The sequence below is a fragment of the Giraffa tippelskirchi genome, chromosome 4 (genome assembly GCF_054371585.1).
Source record: "Giraffa tippelskirchi isolate mGirTip1 chromosome 4, T2T-mGirTip1v1.2.pri, whole genome shotgun sequence".
Classification (NCBI taxonomy): Eukaryota; Metazoa; Chordata; class Mammalia; order Artiodactyla; family Giraffidae; genus Giraffa; species Giraffa tippelskirchi.
In genome coordinates, this window is record NC_137278.1 from 71,633,245 (window position 1) to 71,652,637 (window position 19,393).

Here is a 19,393-nt window from a genome sequence, read left to right on the forward strand (position 1 = left end):
TCAGATGACCATTATATCTACTACTGTGGGCAAGAATCCCTTAAAAGAAATGGAGTAGCCATCATAGTTAACAAGAGTCTGAAATGCAATACTTGGGTGCAATCTCAAAAATGACAGAATGATCTCTGTTCGTTTCCAAGGCGAACCATTCAATATCACGGTAATCCAAGTCTAGGCCCCAAACAGTAATGCTGAAGAAGCTGAAGTTGAACAGTTCTATGAAAACCTTCAAGACCTTCTAGAACTAACACCCAAAAAAGATGTCCTTTTCATTATAGGGGACTGGAATGCAAAAGTAGGAAGTCAAGGGATACCTGGAGTAAGAGATAAATCTGGTCTTGGAGTAGAATGAAGTAGGGCAAAGGCTAACAGAGTTTTGCCAAGAGAATGCACTGGTCATAGCAAACACCCTCTTCCAATGACACAAGAGAAGACTCAACACATGGACATCAGCAGATAGTCAATACCGAAATCAGACTGATTATATTCTTTGCAGCCCTATATAGAGAAGCTCTATATAGTCAGCAAAAACAAGACCAGAAGCTGACTGTGGCTCAGATCATGAACTCCTTATTGCCAAATTCAGACTGAAATTGAAGAAAACAGGGAAAACCACTAGACTATTCAGGTATAACCTAAATCAAATCCCTTACGATTATACAGTGGAAGTGACAAATAGATTCAAGGGATTACATATGATAGACAGAGTGCCTGAAGAACTATGGACGGGGGTTCGTGACATTGTACAGGAGGCAATCATCAAGATCATTCCTGAGAAAAAGAAATGCAAAAAGGCAAAATGGTTGTCTGATGAGGCCTTACAAATAGCTGAGAAAAGAAGAGAAGCTAAAGGCAAAGGAAAAGGAAAGATATACCCATCTGAATGCAGAGTTCCAAAGAATAGCAAGGAGAGATAAGAAAGCCTTCCTCACTGATCAGTGCAAAGAAATAGAGGAAAACAATAGAATGGGAAAGACTAGAGATCTTCTCTTCAAGAAAATCAGAGATACCAAGGGAACATTTCATGCAAAGATGGGCACAATAAAGGATAGAAATGATATGAATCTAACAGAAGCAGAAGATATTAAAAAGAAGTGGCAAGAACACACAGAACTATACAAAAAAGATCTTCATGACCCAGATAACGATGACTTACATAGAGCCAGACATCCTGGAATGTGAAGTCAAGTGGGCCTTAGGAAGCATCACTATGAACAAAGCTAGTGGAGGTGATGGAATTCCAGTTGAGCTATTTCAAATACTAAAAGATGATGCTGTAAAAGTGCTGCACTCAATATGTCAGCAAATTTAGAAAACTCAGCAGTGGCCACAGGACTGGAAAACGTCAGTTTTCATTCCAATCCCAGAGAAAGGCAATGTCAAAGAATGCTCAAACTACAGCACACCTGCACTCATCTCACACGCTAGCAAAGTAATGCTCAAAATCCCCCAAGCCAGCCTTCAACAGTACGTGAACTGTGAACTGACAGTGTTCAAGCTGGATTTAGAAAAGGCAGAAGAACAAGAGATCAAATTGCCAACATCCGTTAGATCACAGAAAAAGCAAGAGAGTTCCAGAAAAACATCTGCTCTATGGACTATATCAAAGCCTTTGACTGTGTGGATCACAACAAACTGTGTAAAATTCTGAAAGAGATGGGAATACCAGACCACCTGACCTGCCTCTTGAGAAATCTGTATGCAGGTCAAGAAGCAACAGTTAGAACTGGACATGGAACAACAGACTAGTTCCAAATCGGGAAAGGAGTACATCAAGGCTGCATATTGTCACCCTGCTTATTTAACTTCTATGCAGAGTACATTGTGAGAAATGTTGGACTGGATAAAGCACAAGCTGGAATCAAGATTTCTGGGAGAAATATCAATAACTTCAGATATGCAGATAACACCACCCTTATGGCAGAAAGGGAAAAACTAAAGAGCCTCTTGAGGAAAGTGAAAGAGGAAAGTGAAGTTGGCTTAAAAAACTCAACATTCAGAAAACTAAGATCATGGCATCCGGTCTCATCACTTCATGTCAAATAGATGGGGAAACAATAGAAACAGTGAGAGACTTTATTTTCTTCGGCTCCAAAAATCACTGCAGATGGTGATTGCAGCCATGAAATTAAAAGACACTTACTCCTTGGAAGAAAAGTTATGACCAACCTAGACAGCATATTAAAAAGCAGAGACATTACTTTGCCAACAAACGTCCATCTAGTCAAAGCTATGGTTTTTCCAGTAATCATGTATAGATGTGAAAGTTGGACTATAAAGAAAGCTGAATGCTGAAGAATTGATGCTTTTCAACTGTGGTGTTGGAGAAGATTCTCAAGAGTCTCTTGCATTGCAAGGCGATCTAACCAGTCCATCCTAAAGGAAATCCATCCTGAATATTCACTGGAAGGACTGATGCTGAAGCTGAAACTCCAATATTTTGGCTACCTGATGTGAAAAACTGACTCACTGGAAAAGGCCCTGATGCTGGGAAAGACTGAAGGCAGGCAGAGAAGGGTATGACAGAGGATGAGGTGGTTGGATGGCATCACCGACTCAATGGACATGAGTTTAAGCTCTGGGAGTTGCTGATGGACAGGGAAGCCTGGCATGCAGTAGTTCATGGGGTCACGAAGAGTCAGACACGACTGAGTGACTAAACTGAACTGTTCCCCACTTACCTGAAAAATTACCACTCTGAAGAATTCTTCCATGGAGGGGAAATGAGACATAATTATGTCACCATGCCCATCATATGCACATACAGTCCTGGGTACTTTACATGATCTCATTTAATCCTGACAACAAACCTGAAAGTCTTTCCCACAACTGAGGCTGCGAGGCTAAAAAATTTGCCTAAGGTCACAGACCTATAAATGGAAAACAAAGAATTCAAATCTGGGCTCAGCTCCAAAGCCTGCCCTCTTTCCTCCCCATGCACTGCTTCAGAGGTACTGTGAACCTTCTTCCCTCCAACCATTTTTTCATCATTGCCTCAGTCCACACATTTCTGGGGTGCTGTCCAACAAACACACAGGATTTTTAAAGACTCAATCACTAGCTTCTGCCCTTAAAAAAAGAAGGAACTTCTTAACCACAGAATGATTAAAAGTATCAGATTATCCATCTTAGATCAATCAGAATCTCACCTCACTATATAAAACCAGAAGGGAAAGAAATTTATATTTACACCTTGGGACTTTTTTTTTAAGAGAAACATTGTTTTTCAAGGTAAAGCTTAGCACACTCCAGTGTCGGGCATGACCTGAAGTTGAAGCAGGAGGGGTGGGTAGGTGACCTCCATGGAGCTTCATGTAGTGAAGAGGATGAGTAAGATGAGCATCAAACAGAAGAGTAAAAGCCAGGAGACTGAAAAAACACAGGCCACCAGGGCACTAGGCATTCCTCCTGCTCTGATCCACTCTTCAACCACAGGTCCCATCAGGCCTTTGTCTGCCTCCTTCCTGAGTAGGCCAGAGATCTCAACTGAACAGCGTTCCCACACCAGTGTCCCACCCCAGGTGGCCAGGCAGGAGTACTAGACCAGTGTTTTCTCCTGGGATATTGACACAGCAGCCAAGTTTATTGGCGGTGGGGCTGCTACAGTTGGTGTGGCTGGCTCAGGGGCTGGCACTGGAGCACTGTTTGGCAGCTTGATCACTGGCTATGCCAGGAACCTGTCTCTGAAGCAGCAGCTCTTCTCCTAGGCTATTTTGGGCTTTGCTCTGTCTGAGGCTGTGGAGCTCTTCTGTTTGATGGTTGCCTTTCTCATCATCTTTGCCATGTGAAGCTCCATAGAGGTCACCTACCCATCCCTGCTGCTTCAACTCCAGGCCATCCCTGGTGCTGGAGTGTGCTAAGCTTTACCATTAAACACAATGTTTCTCTAAAACAACAAACAAACAAACAAACAAAACACACACCAACTGAACTCCTGAGAATAAAAACAAAGAAAATACATCTGTAGCAAACTTACAAGCCTCATGTATGAGTACTTCAACTGCCACTTCCATAGACAGTGGTTCATATCAACAGTGCTTCTCATTCTATCTGCCCTATCTTGAGTTAAATGCAAACTTAGTATAACTAAAAAAACCAGTACTTTTGACTAGTATGAGATACACCATTCATTTTCCTTAGCCACTAAATCAACTATGTGCATGCTGGTTTCTCATAAACTCTTGAAAAACTCACTTCCATGTGAAAATGGCTCTAATAAAAACTTAGTATACATTAATAATAAATGTTTGCTTTCTGGACCCAATAACCAGGTGTAATAAATAGACCTTTAGAGTATTTGGAGGTGAGGTCTTCTGCTAAAACCAAGATGGCCTGGAGATGTCTGCACCTAATGGCAAGGTCACCCTACCTTGTTTTGACTTGACCTACCTTGTTTTTCTTGCCTCGGGGTTCACTTAGAGCCAGTTCATCTTGAAGTAGCTCGACCCTTTTGGCAAGTTGCAGATTTCGGAATGTCAAACTGTCCATTTCCTGCTGCAGTTTCCTCAGTGATTGATCCTTCATTTTCAGTTGTTCCTACATCAAAGTGAAAACAGACCATTCCTTGTAATTTAGTCTTAACATTTAAAAATGATGAAAAAAAATTTTTTTTGTTTCGCCAAAATATAATCAAAACCTCTTTCTTTAAGGAATTAAAGTTATATGTTTATCATTCCAGTTCCTATGTTTTTTTAGCTCTGTTTGGTGACAAAATCATTTTCTGGTCCAACAAAGCAAATTTAAAAATAAAGCTGAAGAGTATACTACTGAAGTAACATTTATCAACTTAAATATCCACAACAACGTGTTTTTATATAATGTTGTTATTCATGTGTTTGGTGGTGAGGAGTCACAAAGTCTGAGGCTACAATTTTATAAATTTGAAATTTTAAAGAGAGCCTCAGACTCACTGATGATGCCCTTCAGTCCAAGAATGGAAGAAATATATTTGTATTCACTTTTTCCTATAAATCCTCCTTGAATTTAAGTCAGTCAAAATGAAGTTTTTTCAATACTCTTAACTTTAAATTATTCTGATTTGTCAAAGATAAAAATCAATATTATCCTAACAAAGACTATTTTCCAGATATCTTAACAAAGAATATTTTCAGTTCACTTTAAAGTGAAAATAGGAACAAAATCTAAAATCTAAGCAACACGTCTTCTACTGACCGTGCTGTACTGTTTATACCACAACAGGGTAAGAAAATGGGAAACAAGAGAAATATTTAGTTTCACTCTATTTTTAAAACTACTATTATTCTAACCATATTTTCCTTACAACATTCTGGTAACTTTGTGTTCACTAGTAATCAAACACAAATGGCCATATACTACCATAAATTGAAAGATCTGTATGTTTACTTTACTTTCATTGAAAAACCACTATAAAGCTAAGAAGAGGTCAAGTTTTAATGAACAGGGGATTTTTTTAATTGGAGGATAATTGTTTTACAATGTTGTGGTGGTCTCTGTCGTACATTAACTGAATCAGTCATAATTGCGTATATATCCCATCCCTCTTAAGCCTCCCTCTCCCACTCCATTCCACCCCTCTTGGTTGTCACAGAGTGCCAGGCTGGGCTCCTTGTGTTATATAGCAGCTTCCTGCTACTTACCTATTCTACACATGAGAGTGTATATATATGTCAATGCTACTTTCCCAGTTTTGAATAGTGGATTTTGAAGCAGCAATCTAAAAACCAGAGGCTGGTTCTGCAATCTGCTGACATTATTTGCATGTTGAGGGCATAGCTAGAGGGACAGAATATGTTTCCATTAAAGAGAAAAAAAAATTCCTTTTCTGTTGTTTGGTTAGTAAGTCCTTAATGTTTACTTGAAGTTCAATGGTAAACTTAGGCCCAGCCCATGTCCAAATTATTATATATTTCAACTTAAGGAAATTCAAATCAATAAATGCTCACTGTATCTAACAACTCATTGAAGAGACAAACCTAATATAATCAAAATGCCTACTGCAATGAACAGTTCAATTAGAAGTAATCTCTTTACATCCTTATAATTAATTAATCACTAGGTGACTAATATTCCAACCCCATTAACCAATCATTGATTTCAGAAGACATCCATCCCAATCTCTATATATCCTAGTTCCTGCAATGACAATGATGACAGTGGCATGTGCCCTCCCAGGGCTGTTGTGAAATCTGAGAAAATGGGTATAAGGTGCTGAGAGCAATGCCTGCCTGACACACAGCGAGTACTCAGTGAATAGGGCCTGCTGTCACCATCACCGCCACTGTCAGAGTTAATCAAACACAAGCAGCCACAGGAGGGCGTGAAACACCAGTGTGGGCAACTAAGATGAGTTAGGAAATACTTTCCCCAGGGATAGGTTTTAAACATCATAAGGAGATAGATAATGATCAATTTCTTCAGTGATTTAGACAAAATAATAACTTAGCTAACAAATCCTGACTATAAAGCTTAATTTTAATCATCTCAGCGTAAGTGCAGAGAACTTAGGGTAAGGTGCTCTGAACCATCTCAGCCCCAAGTCTGTGGAACAGCACCCAAGGAGGAAGCGCCCTTCAAGAGACAGGTTTCTCTAGAGAAGGGTCCAACACTAGCCAAGTTAAAGGACGCATCTCACGATCTTGGTGATCTGACTGGAAATATGCAGGAGATGTGTCACTGGTTGCAGGCTACTCCAGAAAGACATAAAAGTAAAGGGACTCCTAAGCCCTTTTCTCTGAAGAGGGAGCAAGGGAGGCAGCGCAAGAATGAGGTAGGCAATGTATTTTACTGAAACTTGGCCAAGAAGGAATCCATATCCTAGAATCAATTTATCCAATTAAGAATATCACTAAGCAATATCTGGGCTTCCCTGGTGGCTCAGATGGTAAAGAATTTGCCTGTAACGTGGGAGACCTAGGTTCAATCCCTGGGTCGGAAAGATTCCCCTGGAGAAGGGACTTGCAACCCACTCCAGTATTCTTGCCTGAAGAATCCCATGGACAGAGGAGCATGGCAGGCTATAGTCCCTGGGATCACAAAGAGTTGGCCATGACTGAACAACTAACAGTTTCAAGCAGTATTTATTACATGCAAATGAGGTAGAAACAAATTCTTCATCTCTCATCATATTTCTCCTCTCAGTTAAAGGTGCTGATGGATCACTCAAACAATCATCATTAACACAGGTTATTACTATGAAACAGCTCAACCCAAAGCAAGATTAATGCACTAAATGATTCACACTTTCAGACCCATTTATCAGGGGACAATCTGCTGAATGATAGGGATATAAACATGAATATGACCCAGTCCTTGCAGAGTGCTATCAGATGAAATCAGATAAGAAGCCCCATTAGTCCTGATGAATTTAGCTATGAAAAAAGCTGGATATGAGAGAAATGCGTTAGATACAGTCCAATAAGACATTTTTGTAATCTCCAGCTAAGAAGTCAAAGCACATCACATTCATACCTAAATAAGAAAGTTAAACACAAAAAAATTCCACTACCCTCCCTTATCCCTAGTGAATCAGTGTCAGAGTTGGGAATTTAACCCACAAAATGGGCTGAATTCCCTGCTGTAAGCTTCACCAAACACTAACCTAACTCTCACAACACAAACACTCAGTAGCCTACCTTCAAAGCAGCAGAATTCGCTTGTTCATCCACGACACCTTTCTTCAAGACCTGATTCTGAGCCCGAAGCTGAAAACAGAGGAAATAATAATTAATTTTTAATATAAAGCTACCACTTATAGCAAGGAAATCACCATCACTTTATAGGAATCTGTACACTGAGTAACTATCAGCTCACATACAAATGAGCCCTCAAGAGGAAAGCAGAGATCACCAGTCTGCCATTCTACAAATAAGGACATAGAGGCTGAGCTGCCCAATGACCTAAAACAATGCACAATTAAGACTAAAATCCAGGTCTCTCGACTTCCCATATACATGGTTCTTTCCATGAAACCAATCACCTCCCTAAATAAAAACTAATAAACATACAATAGTGTACTAAGTATGCCATTTTCCTTGTAACTTTGACATACCACTCACCTGTAAATACATACAACTGGACTAAGTATGGAATGAGAATTCTACAGACAACCAAAGTATAGGGCATCAACACACCCAGCAGGATACTGTGCCTAATATTAGCCATGCAACTATCACTCACTTCAGCCTCAGGAATGGAGGGCTTACAATCAGGCATCAGCGGAAGCAGTGTACAAAAGCAACTGAGAAGCAAGTTCAATTCAGAAATTAATAACAATAGCAGCTAGCATTTGAATGCTCATTACATACCAGGCACTGTCCTAAATACTTTACATATACTACCTCATCAATCCTCACAATCTGATGAAATAGGTGCTATAATTACCACCACTTCACAAATGAGCAAACTAAGGTACAGAGAAGTTAAGTGGCAATGCTGAGAATCAGACACCAGTAGTTCTGACTCCAGGCGTAATGCCATTTAGACAATACTGGCTATTGTTTTATAAAGCTAAATATAAATGAGAACAGTAGTAGGCTGGTGAGATGGAAGCCGTTTTGGGGAAGGTAGGACTTGGGTTTCTGTTGCAGTTAACTTTTCTAAGTTGGGGTCGACCTTTATATCTTAAAATATACAAAGCAAAATCATACAGCTTGATGAATTGTTATTCGTGGTTACATCTGTATCACCATCACCAGCAGGGTTTTAAAAGGTAAATCTTCTGTAGCAATCCCCTTCTGTAATTATCAACAAGCACAACTCAGAGCACGTGAGTACAAACACACCAGCACAGCGCAGCTGACACCAAACGGTTACACACAAACAGCCTGAGGACTCGGCACGAAGACCACAAAAGATCAGGTTCTTCTCTGAGAAACTAAATGAATGAGATGATTTCATCTATGAGCTTTAAAACAAAAAAAAAAATCTATTTCTAATTCTGTGCAGTGCACATCTGTGTCTTAAAAACAGAAATGACCCTTTTCTGTGCCAAAAGAATAGGAATATTTGAATGCTAAACTTTAAACTGAGCATTTGACACTCAAGAGAAAACTGAGCTAAGATTCTAAGAAAAACAGGATCACTACAGGATCTTCAGTTTGAGCAAGACAGGCTAAAAAGATGAGCTGCTTCTATTTTTAGAAAGTTAGTGATCAGGGTTCACTACCACAAAAGAAGATCCAAATTTTGCTCTGCCACTTCCTAGACAATATAAACTAGAGATACTCACTTAATCTTTCTGAGTCTCAGTTATATGGTCTACAAAGTGGGGCAATACATCTACCCTATCTTCATTCTTGAGGTTGTGAGAATCAGATAAGAAATCTATGTCAAAGCATTTTCTAAACGATAATGTGCTCCACAAACAGTAACAGAGCTCTTATTAAGAGAGTAGAATCAAAGGAACAACAGATACACTTCTAGTTTGCCATATAACCAGGAGCTAACTGTGGTTCAGATCATCAGATTCTGAAAGAAGATGCTGTTAAAGTGGTGCACTCAATATGCCAGTGCATTTGGGAAACTCAGCAGTGGCCACAGGACAGGAAAAGGTCTGTTTTCCTTCCAATCCCAAAGAAAGGCAATGCCAAAGAATGTTCAAGTGAAGTCGCTCAGTCGTGTCCGACTCTGCGACCATGGACTGTAGCCCACCAGGCTCCTCCATCCATGGAATTTTCCAGGCTAGAGTACTGGAGTGGGTTGCCGTTTCCTTCTCCAGAGGATCTTCCCAACCCAAGGATTGAATCCAGGTCTCCCAAATGGCAGGCAGACGCTTTACCATCTGAGCTAGCAGGTAAGCCCTAAGAATGTTCAAACTACTGCACAATTGTGTTCATTTTATATGCTAGCCAGGTAATGCACAAAATCCTTCAAGCTAGGCTTCAATAATACGTGAACCAATAACTTCCAGATGTACAAAATGGATTTAGACAACACAGAGGAACCAGAGATCAAATTGCCAACAACTGTTGCATCATAGAAAAAGCAAGAGAATTTCAAAAAAAATCTACTTCTGCTTCATTGACTATGCTAAAACCTTTGATTGTGTGGATCACAACGAACTGTGGAAAATTCTTAAAGAGATGAAAATAACAGACCACATTACCTGCCTCCTGAGAAACCTGCATTGCAGGTCAAGAAGCAACAGTTAGAACCGGACATGGAACAACAGACTGGTTCAAAATTGGGAAAGGAGTAAGTCAAGGCTGTATATTGTCACCCTGCTTCTTTAACTTATATGCAGAGTACATCATCATAGGGCTTCCCTTGTAGATCAGTCAGTAAAGAATCTGCCTGCAATGCAGGAGACCCAGGTTCAATTCCTGGGTCAAGAAGATTCCCCTGGAGAAGGAACTGGCAACCTACTCCAGTATTCTTGCCTGGAGAATCCCCATGGGCAGAGGAGCCTGGCAGGCTACAGTCCATGGGGTTGCAAGAGTTGTACAAGACTTAGTGATTAAACCTCCACATCATGCAAAATGCTGGGCTGGATGAAGTCCAAGCTGCAATCAAGATTGCCAGAAATATCAATAACCTCAGATATGCAGATGATACTGCCCTAATGGCAGAAAGCAAAAAGGAACTAAAGAGCCTCTTGATAAAGGTGAGAGGAGAGTGAAAACACTGGCTTAAAACTCAACATTCAAAGAACTAAGATTATGACATCCAGTTCCATCACTTCAAGGCAAATAGATGGGGAAAAAGTGGAAACAGTAACAGACTTCATTTTCTTGGGTTCCAAAATCACTGTGGACAGTAACTCCAGTCATGAAATTAAAAGACGCTTGCTCCTTAGAAGAGAAGCTATGACAAACCTAGACAGTGTACTAAAAAGCAGAGACATCACTTTACCTACAAAAGTCCATATAGTCATAGCTATGGTTTTTCCATTAGTCATGTATGGATGTGAGAGTTGGACCATAAAGAAGGCTGAGTGCTGAAGAATTGATGCTTTCGAACTGTGGTGCTGGAGAAGAATTTTGAGAGTCCCTTGGACAAAAAAGAGATCAAACCAGTCAATCCTAAAGGAAATCAACCCTGCATATTCATTGGAAGGATTGATGCTGAAGCTGAAGCTATAATATTTTGGCCACCTGATGCGAAGAGCCAACTCACTGGAAAAGACTCTGATGCTGGGAAAGACTGAAGGCAGGAGGAGAAGGGGGTGACAGAGAATGAGACGGTTGGCTGACATCATCAACTCAATGGACAAAGGTTTGAGCAAATTCTGGGAGATAGTGAAGGAGAGGGAAGTATGGCGTGCTGCAGTCCATGGGGTCACAAAGAATCGGACATGACTGAGTGACTGAACAAAACAAAGGGACTATGCTAATGATATAAGGAGAGAAAGAAGTAAAAGAAATGGTCCCTGCTTTCAAAAAGCTTATAATTTAAAGGGAAGAAAAAAGATAATTAATAATATTAGCACTTCCTGCTTAAAAAAATAATGTTCTAGAAAAAAAATTTTTCTAGAACAGGGGTTATCAAACTAAGGTCCCTCGGCCAAACTGGACAGCTACTTAAAGTTTTGCAGGAACACAGCCAAACTCATTACTGATGAATTATCTATGATTGCTTTTGAGTTACAGTAACAGAGATGAGTAGATGCAATGGAAACCATATGGCCTCAAGCCTAAAATGTTTTCCATTAATATTAGGTTCTCTACACTCTGCTCTAGAAGTTCAGAAGCGAGACTATACCATCACTTTAGTACTGACTTCCATCACATAGTATATTACCTTTTAAGTAATATCAATATGATGCTACCTAGGTAACATAATTCAATAAATATTTTCAAACTCATATAGCCAAAGGACAGCAGTACTACTTGAGGGTTAGGTTTTATTTCGTACCCCTGTAGTTGGTGATGGACAGGGAGGTCTGGCGTGCTGCGACTCATGGGGTCACAAAGAATCGGACACAACTGAGCGACTGAACTGAACTGAACTGTTCTAACTTTGATTTATGATCATCTTCTTTGTGCGGTCTTTAGCACCTCTTACTGACTGACTCAAAGACTAGGGATGAAGTTTGAAATCTGCTGAACTGATAATTTTCTGTAGGACCAGAATTGCATTCATTTTTAAAACAAGCGAGCAAACAGGAAAACCTCACCTGTAATTTCTAAGGCACACTTAGAAGCTACTTAAAGCAAACTGAACAGCCTACTTTGTCAAAAAAAAGCAAAATTAAATTTTTCAAATTACTGCTGTTTGGAAGTTAATCTCATTATAAAGAAAAATGATTTTGATTTTCCTTTGGAAAATACTGTTGGCTGAATTGATAACAATTCAAACACAGTGTTTCAATGGTACTACTCAACAGAAAAATGCAGCTTTTAGAAATATTTATCTAAAATCCCTTTCTATTATTTGGTAGGTAGAAAAGGATGAGCTTGGCCAACTCCATTGCCTTGTTAATTACACTTTGCATTTGGCATCTTCCTGCATTTCAGCCACTGCCACATCTCTGCATTACTGACCAGCATCTTGTCAAATGCAGATACTGCTGTGACCAGCCTGGTCTTTCAGAATCTTATCTTTCTCCTCACCAGCATTCACCACAGTGGGAAGGCAAATGCAGTATTTGTCTCAGAAACAGTTACAGATGGTCACTAATGCCTCTAGGAGACGAGTGTGAAGACTCCAGTGGACGTGGACTTAACTGAGAAACAATTGCCCTGAAGTCTCCATTAGGGCAGGGAAATTCTCCAGGAGATGATATAGCCTATTTCCAGCAGCTGCGCCATCCACTACTGTTCCATTCAGTAGAGAAATGGTCCTCTGAATCCCAACTCAGAAACCCTCTTAGTCTTTTCAAACTCATTTTTCATGGTCTTGTGATCTTCTGACTAGCTTGACCTTGACTCAAAAACACAGCCTTTTCTCATGTTGACCAACCAAACCCCAACTGTTCTTCTAGAGCCTATCTCCTACTCTGATACTACTTCCATAAATTTTTCCCAACTATTCTCTATAGTGCCCCTATGGTCCACAGAGACCATGCCCTCAGTTTCCTGGGCACTTACTAGTAACAAGACATCACTTACAGAAGTATTGTCTTAATTTTAATCGTTAAAGTAGTACATTTTACATTCACTAATTTATGTATGATCTCTATACTCGTGTCCCATCTGCCAATTAAACTACCCTTCACAGTAGAGACTACAGTATAACCCCTTGTATCTCCTGCCTACAATGAAAGAGCAATGCTATGGGCAGAGATCAATGCTTGATAAATGTTTAGTTAATTATCTCATAAAATGCTGTAAATCAGGGGTCCCCAACCCCCAGGCCACCTTCCACTACTGATAAGTGGCCTGTTAGGAACCAGGCCACACAGCAGGGGGTGAGCTGCACACAAGGGGGTGAAGTTGTGGCTATATTTACAGCTGTTGCCCACTGCCCTCCCAACACCCCCGAATGGGACCGTCTAGTTGTAAGAAAACAAGTTTAGGGCTCCCACTGATTCTGCATTATGGTGAGCTACATAATTACTTCATTACACATCACAATGTAATAATAATAGAAATAAAGTACTCAATAAATGTAATATGCTTGAATCTTTCTGAAACCACCCCTCCCCTCTGCCAGTCTGTGGAAAACCTGTCTTCCACAAAATCGATCCCTGGTACCAAAAAGGTTGGGGACCACTGATGTAACTAAAAGGTGTCTATATGTAATCCTTTGTAGGGACTTTCCTCGTGGCTCAGTAGTCAAGAATCCACCCACCAGTGCAGGAGACACAGGCTCAATCCCTGGTCGAGGAACTAAGATCCCACATGCCGCGGGTGCAACTAAGCCTTGGGTGCTGCAACTAGAGAGAAGCCCGCATGCTGCAACTAAGACCCAACACAGCCAAAAATAAACAATAAATGTAATGCATTCTACAACTACAAGAGACCGTCATTATTTCAACAGTCCCTCTTTAAAGCCCTTCTCCAAATGATTTGAACCTCATGGTCCTACTGGACACCAAGCACCTTCAAAAGTCCTGAGCCTAACTCTCTGACAACCAGTGCCCAGACTGCTCTGTGTGACTCTGGTTCTGGAACAGCCCGGCTTCAGTCAGACTTACCACAAAGCTGCTTCTCCGGGGACACAAAGAGTGGGGTGAGCCACCTATGATCTCTCCCATGCCACTCTGCTAATGTGTGGTAGAATAACTGGTCCAAGATTAGAGATTTACTACCTTCTATCACAAACTACTGGAAGAGTTTGTGGGGAAAGAGAGGTGAATAGCCTATATGCTGTTTCTCGCCTAATCCTCAACAAGACTGTGTTATAATTCACTCTTACATAACTGCTTCCATACAATGGGCCTTCTGACGTTTATACATGTTTTCGTGCGGGCTCAGTCCAAGTCTTTGCAACCCCATGGACTGTAGCCTGCCAGGCCTCTCTGTCCGTGGAATCTTTCAGGCAAGAATACCGGAGTGGGTTGCCATTTCCTCCTCCAGGGGATCTTCCTGACCCAGGGATCAAACCTGCATCTCCTGCATTGGCAGGCAGGTTCTTTATCACAGTGCCATCTGGGAAGCCCTTATACATGTTTTACAACCCTATAAAACAAATCTTTAGACATCTAGCTTTTCTCTATTACAAAATAATGTATGCAGCAGACAACCTGAAGCCCATTCCTAAGCCTCACCAAAAACCCTGATTTCAGAATACTTAAGTCACCAGCAGACCACAGTTTCAGTGTCTCTAGCCTGGATGAGTCTTTAAAAAACTCCCAGCTGTAACATTTTAGGTATTCTACAGCTATGGGAATACCACTCAGTCTTTCTCTCTGCCTACTAACTTGCTCCTCACCCTGGAAAAGCATAAAGTAGCTGTAGGCTACATACTGTGTACTAAAGGCTGAGATCCTTTTGTCACTGAGTTGGGAAGAAAATCTTCTTTCAGACCTGCCTTGAAACAAAACTCTTTCTCTTGTCCCTTCTCTCGTGTAGGGAAATTCAGTAGGACAAAACCCCCACCCCAACTCTGCAGTCTGCCTCACCAGTGACTGCTTGGCAATTCAGCTGAATTAAAAGAGTAGGACACCCCTTGACTTTCTAAGGCCTTGCTATGCAAAGTGTGGTCTAGGGACAGCTGTAGCAGGATCACCTGGGAGCAGAATCTAGGCCCCACCCCAGACCTACTGAACCAGAATCTGCAGTTTAACAAGGTGCTTCCCTGATGGCTCAGATGGTAAAGAATGTGCCTGCAATGCAACAGACCCAGGTTCAATCCCTGGGTCAGAAAGATCCCCTGGAGAAGGGCATGGCAACCCACACCAGTATTCTTACCTGGAGAATTTCACAGACAGAGGAGCCTAGCGAGCTATAGTCCATGGGGTCGCAAAGAATCAGACATGACTGAGTGACTACCACTTTCACCTCTCAGGTGAGTCACATGGATATTTACGTTTGCGATGCACTGATCTAGGGGCTAACCTAGCACAGTTCAGCAGGGTGGTCAACAGCCACATGTTCCTATTAAAACTTAAATGACTGAGACTTCCCTGGTGATCCAGTGGCTGGAAATCCGCCTTCCAGTGCAAGGGACATGGGTTCAATTCCTGGTTGGGGAACTGAGATCCCCCAAGCCACAATTAGAGAAAAGCCTATGATGTGCAAAGAGGAGCCTGCATGCTGCAACTAAGATCTGATACAACCAAAAATAAAATAGAAAATAAATTTAAATGACTTAAATAAAATCCAAAATTCAGTTCCTCAGCTGAGCTAGCCATGTCTCAAGTACTCAATAGCCCCACGTGCTATTGGATGCCCTACCAGACAGCAAACATGCAGAACATTTTCCTTCTCCTGGAAAGCTCCAGTGCACAGCCCTGAACACAGTCTGTTTTTCAATCCACCTTTAGTAGTGAACCCAACACATTAGGGTAGAAAAAAGCTGATACTCTGTTTTCCTTTAGTCCAGCTCCTGAGTCTTTACTTCTTTTATAAGAGGAAGCAATCAACCAGGTTCAGCCAAGCCCTGCTCTCTGGTAAGCAAAACTGATCCTTTCCTAAAAGGAGCAGCTCAAAGAGTTATCAATCTAAAAAGTTTCCAAAGGCAATCTCCTTCATAACTACAAGAAACATCAATTGCAAAGTAAACTGTTCGAGAAATGGGATCCAGCTTTCCCACTGGTTTTTATAAATTTGAAAAGAGCTTTAAAAAGATTACCTTTATCTGAGCAAAAGCTACTATACTGACACCATTTCTTGGTGGTTCTCAAACTCTGGTGTGCACGCAAATCACTGGAGAGGTTTGTTACAACACAGATTCCCAGGTCTGACCACCAGTTTCAGATTCAGTAAATCCAGGGTAGACACAACCCATTCACAACACCGATGCTGCTGATCCCGGGGCTACATTTTAAACCACTGACCCAGAGTAACACAAACAATGGAAAGATGGTTAGACTTGACACTTGCTTCCACACGGACACTGTGCCAGGCAAGAGTGCAGAAGGCTGTGCAGAGAAGGCAGACTGAAATCAAATGGGTCAGGACTGTGTGCCCTTAGCCTCTTTTCCAGAAAGAGATGTACCAGAGCATCCACACAGAATAGGCCGTGGACAAAACACCAAGTAAGAAATGGTCTCTGATTCTTAAGTCAACAGTGTAGTCAAAATGAGGCCCTGATTAACTGTCCCTCACATCTCAAAGAGGCAGCCTCCATCTATTACCTACTAACTTCATAAATCTCTGAAAACCAGCTTCTAACCCCTTCCCCACCCCCAAACTGTTAAACCAGAAATTTTAAAAGCCTCCAATGATTGCCTAATTGCCCAAACCACTAACGTCTTAATCGTCACTTTAACTGGCCTAACATTTTATTATGTTTTAGCAACCTGTCTGCCTCAGAAATTTTCATCTGCTTCGGCCTCCATGGTTCATCTTTTATCTAATGAAACTCTCAGTCTCTTTAATGGAAGGTCCTCAGACTGTTTTTGCTCTTTCTCAGGGGGAAAAAAGATTATGACAGAAATTATAAAGGGAGAAATGGGCCCGTTCCTGGCACACAGGCTGAGATCTGCATTAAATAAGAATGAGAAGATTCTGCAAGTGTCATTGGCTGAGGGATCATGCTTGCTGCTCTCTTGATATTTAGGCCTCCTTCTATAGCTTAACAGGACATCATTTTTCTTTGTATCCTAAACAAGTAAAAAGGGAGACATAACTTAAATTCAACATCAGCCCACAAAGTCTGCACCAGGGAAGCTAACAAAAAGGTAGAATACCCCTTCCATAGGCACAGGGCTGAAGGTAGCATGTAGACTGCATGCTCAGTCACTCACTTGAGTCTGACTCTGGCAACCCCCTGCAGCTCACCAGGCTCCTCTGTCCATGGGATCCTCCAGGAAAGAATACTGGAGTGGGTAGCCATTCCCTTCTCCAGGGGATCTTCCTGATGCAGGGATCAAACTGGGTCTCCTGCATTGCAGGTGGATTCTTTACCACTAAGTTAGTAGGCTTAGTCGGTAGCACAAATCTTATCTAGAAATTGCTTGGCACTAGAACCAACAGGGAACAAAAAGCACATGAAATCTTTTGACCAATCCCTGTTCTCACATTCTGAAATTCCCATCATGTTGCAGTTAAAAGAATGAAAAATGGTCCAGGCCAATAGGGAGATAACTTCAAGTCTGGCAGACCCCCTACAGTACCCTTAGCATCTCCTATCGTCACAGCCTTCCCACAGGTGTTCCCCAAAGAATCTACCTAAAGTGATTAACTTTCAAAGTTCAACTATCATCTTTAGGGGAATTATTTTAAAAGTTCTGGCCTTTGTCCTGACTTTTAGCCAGTCTGTCTCCACTAGAAATTTTCGACAATGACCCCAACGTTACTTCAACCTACTATGTGAATCAGATGGTCTCAGCATGCCTTCCAACCATAATACTATGACTACATCTAACCTTCACTCCAAACTGGCACGCCTTCTGACCCACCTTCCTCTGCCAGTTGGCAGCAGTGTTCCGTCAGAGCAGTCCATGGGTTAATTTCAGGGTCAACTCTCAGTCTTCCCTCACTCATCACGTCCCACAGAATGAATGAGACACAAGGATGAGTGCCCTGACGCTTCCATATCCTTCCTAAGTCTGCTGCTACATGCAAAGCAGGCACTCAAAAAACAGATAAGCTAAACCATATCTGTCGACCGTAATTCCTAAATTTAAGCCCTTTCCATCTTCACAGTCGCAAATTTTATTTAATCCTACATAACTCTCTCTGATACTATTCAAAGAACCTGTAGTCTGGCCTCCTTTTCACCAGTCTTTCCCCATTTCAGTCTATCTTCCACACAGCTACCAGTTATCTTTCTAAAAGCAATGTCACGCTCCCATTTGAAAACCTTTAGCGTCTATCCCATTTATTCAAAGTTCAAACTTCTTACTTGACATCCACAACTCTTCATGATTGGGTCCAAATCATGCCTCCAACCATACTTCACCACTCTCTGTCATGTATCTGACCATGTCTTCATGTCAGCAGAGACAGTCTCCTTTGCCTGCAAATCATGCCTCCAACCATACTTCACCACTCTCTGTCATGTATCTGACCATGTCTTCATGTCAGCAGAGACTGTCTCCTTTGCCTGGAATACTACCATCCATCCTTTCCTCCCTATCCGCTACTCCCTAATCTGAGTAACTTCTACTCTTACCTGCCATTTCTTCTGTGCTCCCACTGATCTAACACTTGTTGTCTTGTATTAATTTTATGTACAACATTTGAATATTCTATTAAAGGGTTCTCCTTAAGGTGGAACTCTGCCTCACTCAGTGGGGTCTGGCAGACTGTTCACAGGTGGCACATAACTGTCTGCTGAACAAAAGAGCTTACATAGCCAAAAGAATAAAATCTTTTCAAAGTTTTTACTACGTTTGGGAGGCTGTTATTTCAGCAGTGCGATCACTGCTCAAAATATTCCTGGAACTTTCTTCTTCCATTTGGAATTGCCTTCTGAGCTTGTCTACTCTCCGGAAAAGAAAATCAATTCCCTTATTTTATACTCATGAAACATTTTCACCCCAAAATAGGAGAGCCAAGTGTGCGGACTGCCATCCTCTACCCACCACACTTCATCACATGGATTTGTTCCAAATAATTTCTGGCCCTTTCAAATAAACAAACAAAAACTGCCTTCAAAGGATAAAAACTTGCCATCACTAACATCTTGCCAGAGGCTCTTAAAGACAAATTCAAATGGAAATGCAGAAGTTTTGCCAATGGCCGTGCTTAGTCGCTCAGTCTGTCCGACTCTTTGCGACCCCTTGGACTGTAGTCCGCCAGGCTCCTCTGTCCATGGGGATTCTCCAGGGAACAATAATGGAGTGGGTTGCCATGCCCTCTTCCAGGGGGTCTTCCCAACCCAGGCCTCCTACATTGCATGCAGATTCTTCATCTTCTGAGCC

At 41.4% G+C, this 19,393-nt stretch overlaps 1 protein-coding gene and 1 pseudogene across 8 annotated transcripts in view; one reads left to right on the top strand and one right to left on the bottom strand.

Moving 5' to 3' along the window:
- The window catches only part of PPP1R21 (protein phosphatase 1 regulatory subunit 21), a 71,694-nt gene that overhangs the window by 47,630 nt on the left and 4,671 nt on the right, over positions 1-19,393 (bottom strand). For 7 of the 8 annotated variants that reach the window (XR_014083050.1, XR_014083051.1, XM_081593744.1 and 4 more), the window contains exons 2-3: positions 7,614-7,682; positions 4,390-4,536 (exon numbers count right to left, since the gene is read on the bottom strand). Coding sequence is in view for 6 of the 8 variants with exons in the window: in XM_081593744.1 (XP_081449870.1) it covers positions 4,390-4,536; positions 7,614-7,682 (216 nt within the window). In the remaining 2 variants the exon portion in view is untranslated. Of the gene's footprint in view, positions 1-4,389; positions 4,564-7,590; positions 7,683-19,393 lie in introns of all 8 variants that reach the window. The other variant, XM_081593748.1, reaches the window with a different exon arrangement.
- LOC145544509 (ATP synthase F(0) complex subunit C1, mitochondrial pseudogene) lies at positions 3,303-3,788 on the top strand (annotated as a pseudogene).